This window comes from Nicotiana tabacum, chromosome 13 (assembly GCF_000715075.1).
Source record: "Nicotiana tabacum cultivar K326 chromosome 13, ASM71507v2, whole genome shotgun sequence".
Taxonomy (NCBI): Eukaryota; Viridiplantae; Streptophyta; class Magnoliopsida; order Solanales; family Solanaceae; genus Nicotiana; species Nicotiana tabacum.
In genome coordinates, this window is record NC_134092.1 from 66,149,847 (window position 1) to 66,154,001 (window position 4,155).

General features: G+C 36.4%; 1 protein-coding gene across 1 annotated transcript; it reads left to right on the top strand.

Annotated features, from left to right (window-relative positions):
• Window positions 1-2,482: 2,482 nt before the first annotated feature.
• LOC107797669 (LOB domain-containing protein 33-like) lies at window positions 2,483-3,386 on the top strand. Its single transcript, XM_016620576.2, has 2 exons — window positions 2,483-2,764; window positions 3,072-3,386. Exons 1-2 carry the CDS (start codon window positions 2,483-2,485, stop codon window positions 3,384-3,386), a joined length of 597 nt encoding a protein of 198 aa, XP_016476062.1.
• Window positions 3,387-4,155: the final 769 nt, after the last annotated feature.

A 4,155-nucleotide genomic window follows, 5' to 3' on the forward strand; every position in this document is an offset into this window, starting at 1 on the left:
TTAAAGATTCTATCTTTATCGATTGGGTTTGTCTCCATGGCATTATTTCATGTTTTTGAGTTATTTTTGGCTAGTTTCGAGCCGTTCGGAGGTTGATACGTGGGGGATGGTATTTTTAGAGTGTTGTTTAGCTTGCTCAGTATTTGTTTTGACTTGTTAGAGGTATGTATATTATCTAAACTTCATTGAGGCATTAGTTGCCTTAATTATTTATGATAGCTATGTGCTATGGGTATGCGTATGTGTGGGGTTTGAGTCCATGTGCGAGCACCAGGGCATTTATCCGTGCTCGGGGTAGTACTTAGGCTATGATAAGCCTAGAATTAATTGTAAGCTTTAAGCTAATAGTGTTTCTCATATTTATAACATTGTTTTGAACCATTTGAGCCATGCTTGAAGTTACGAAGATACTAATTTCCTGAATAAACTTGGTAATTGCTATTTCTGTGATGAAATTGCTGATTTGAGCTATGATATCACACTTTATACATGCCTACCCTTTAGCGTATTATTATAATAGTCCAAGAGCATGAAATATGATATTTATTCATCATATACATATATTCATTTACACCCGCTTCTATGTGATATGATCTGGATTGGATGCCTGTGACCAAGCAGAGCGGATTGTGTTGTTATGCATGTGACCACGTCGGGCTGATTGTGTTATTATGCTTGTGACCACACTAGGTGAATTGTGTTGTTATGCTTGTGACCATGCCGGGTAGATTGTGTTGTTAAACTAATGACCATGCCGGGTAGATTGTGTTGTTATGCATGTGACCATGTGTACATGCGGATTGTGAGAAACCGACGGGTTTCTTGTTGATGTGAGCTCTAAGAGAGCTGGTGACTATTATACGGATCGAGTTGCATGCCGCAATAGGCCTTATTGCCTTATTGTTAGTTGGATCGAGTTGCGCACCGTAACAAGATGATATTTGGTTATTGCATTTGATCTTTACTTGCAATTTCCTTGACTATTTATCTGATTTACATGCATATCTTCCTTATATGTTTGATTGTTGATTGAGCAGAAAACTTTAAAACAAAGAGTTGTGAGAACCAAGGTGGTTTTATTAATTTGATCATATATCTGTTCCACACTTTTTAAATTTATGAACTGTACAAGTGATAGCGAGTATCACCGATGTTAGTTATGATACTTATTGATTACATGGGGTAAGTTGTACTCATACTACACTTCTGCACCTTGCGTGCAGATTTTGGAGCTGATGTTGCTGTGAAATAGCGAGAGCTTCCATTGAAGATGTACCTGCGTTACAGTTATCGCTTTCACTCGTTCTTGGTTGTTCTAGATTTGAGATTAAGTTTATGTACATTTTAAATAGATGTTGTATCATTTTCTATCAGTTTGTAATTCTAAGTCTTAGTGGCTCGTGACTTGTAGTACTACCAGTACTTAGGTTGTTGTATAAGAGGTTATTAATTTCATTTGGAATATGTTGACTGTTAACTGGCTTACCTGGCGGGTTGGGTTAGGTGCCATCACAAATATTGAATTTTTGGGTCGTGACAGGACCCCAACCAAACACGCGTGCAAGTTCAAAATCATCATACGAAACTAGCGGAATTGTTAAAATATTGATCCGAGGTCGTTTACCAATAATGTTGACTGTGGTCAACTCTAGCCATTTTCAAGTTCAAAAATCAAGTCTTCTTAAATCATTCACATTTAGACTATTCGAAAATTAACATGGACCATGCACGCAAGTCATAAATCAACAAATAGCGTCATAAAAGGTCTCATGTCATAAAAAAGGGGAGCTAGTACTCAAAATAACCTATCGGGCCATTTAGTGCAAAAAGAAAATCTCCACCCTGTCAATGTGCATTACTTAAATGCACCATAGTAATAAAAGAGAGATGGAAAAAGAAAAGAATAGAAAATACGCATTCCTCTAGAGCACATAGCTCTCGGCCACCTCCTTCGGTCTTCCCTTGGTTGAGCAGATGGGCAGCTCTTTATTAGGTTAGGAAATAATTAAGCACATATGCTTGAACAAAAGTATTTTTTAATAGAAATTGAGTCAAGAAAGAAGGCCGCTTAGATACTAGCGAAAAGGAAGATAAGAGATTAATTAATGGAGTCAAAATCAGTGAAATATGACCACCATTTTATTTTGTCCAAATGATAAAATTATTATTTTATGCTGCTTCTGGGGAATAATATTTCATTATTTTTAGCAAAAAACGGAAACTAGATCCTCCAAACAAGTGTCACGTTACTAGAGAAAAGCACATTTAAAAAGACACCAATAAGGTAAGCTTACCCAATTTGTGAATAACATTGTTAGGCATGATGGAGACCTAAAAGAATTTACTTTTCACCAAAAGGGAGAATGTCCTTTCACTCATAACTAAAGAAAGACCTGGCCCTTTTAGAAGTTAATTATAAAAGAGAATTGGATTTTTAGTTGGATATGCACACAGAAGGAAAAGAAAAATTATAGCAGCAGAAATGGCAGGACCTGGTGGTTCTTCGTGCGGGGCATGTAAGTTCTTGAGAAGAAGGTGCGCCAATGAATGCATTTTCGCGCCTTACTTCTGTTATGAGCAGGCAACTAACCATTTTGCAGCAGTTCACAAGGTGTTCGGAGCAAGCAACGTCTCCAAGCTGCTTCTGCACCTCCCGCTGCACTGCCGGAGTGAAGCTGCTGTAACCATGTCATATGAAGCCTTGGCTAGGATGCAGGATCCAATTTATGGCTGTGTCGGTCATATTTTTGAACTCGAGCAGCAGGTTCATATACTCCTTTCTTTTCATTTTATATGGCCATATTTGATTTACAAAATGTCCATATCAAAAATATCGTGAGAACTTGCCGTTACATTCCTATGGTTATAAGAACATATTAATGTCATTGAGGATGAAGTAGGAGGTTTAAAATAAGCGATTCCCAATATGTATAAAAAAATACATTATTCTTTTGGATACATACTAAAAAAGAAAGAATGTAGCAATATCAAGTATCAATTCCTTCAAGCATGTGAATCAGCCGAGCTCTTTATGTTCATGATTATGAATGAAGAATTTTACCTTGTTGCAGGTAGCCAGCCTCGTAGAGGAGATTGAAATCACCGCGAAACAAATGGCCTCCTATGCGGGTGAGGTGCACATGGAGAACACAATTAATACGTTACAATTCTCCTTGGAATGTAATAACATGAACGTAGGAAATAACCATGTGAATCATAGTGTCACATCCCTAGCACATGTCAATGATACATCAGCAAATGAAGCTTTCATTACCCAGATAAATGCACAACTTCCAGAGATAAATGGATTTGACAACTTATTTTCCACTACCTTCTTTGATTTCGTTTTTGAAGGACCAGACCCGATCTGCACTAGCAATCCTTAGTGACTGGCAAAAAAATTTAACTGAAGAAAGTCAAGGTTTTCTTCGCCGGGAGAGTAGAGAAACAGGAAATTCAGGGCTTTTGTCTTGACATCAAAATGAGAATCCTGCACTCAGGCCTTGATATGTTTTATGCTGTATATATAATGATGTTCTTGTAAGTTAGTTTCTTCATTATGTGGTCCGCATTGTTTCTTCTGTTACAATTTCTCATTTAAATGCTTAGTTTAATTATGTCTTTAATTGAATGATTTAACATTCAGATGAATGCCCCTACATTTATTACTTCATAACGTTTAGATGGAAAAAGTTAAGATTTGTTGTTTACCCATAAAACGGTACAGATAAATTTGTTATGTGGTTTATAGACAAGCAAAACTGATTTGATCCAAAAATAATAATGAAATAAGATTAAAAATATGACTTAACAGTTAAAATTGAAGAAAACGACAAGCCTGACTCCAAGCTCGATGTCTCTCAAGACAAAAATGAAAGTAATGTAAAAGAGCAAATAAAGTTGTTTAATTGAGAGCAAAAATGGAATATAGCATATGTTTTTCCCAAGAATTTCGTCCCTTACAATGGCTGTTGAGACTCCTATTTGTAGTTATGTCTAGGGAAACAAGATTCTAGGATCAAGCCTCACTTAAATGATAATAATGTAGGCATTGATAAATATGTAACGACAGGTTATGAATGCAAATATTCTCTGCAATGATCGCTCATTTAATACGAGAGAATATTTCCTTATTGAATGCTATCCGATGACAAA

What these genes read in the sequence shown, in the direction of transcription:
- LOC107797669 (XM_016620576.2), top strand. Translation starts at nt 2,483, where the DNA reads ATGGCAGGACCTGGTGGTTCTTCGTGCGGGGCATGTAAGTTCTTGAGA. An exon ending in TTTTTGAACTCGAGCAGCAG is followed by an intron (nt 2,765 to 3,071) that starts GTTCATATACTC and finishes ACCTTGTTGCAG; the next exon opens with GTAGCCAGCCTCGTAGAGGA.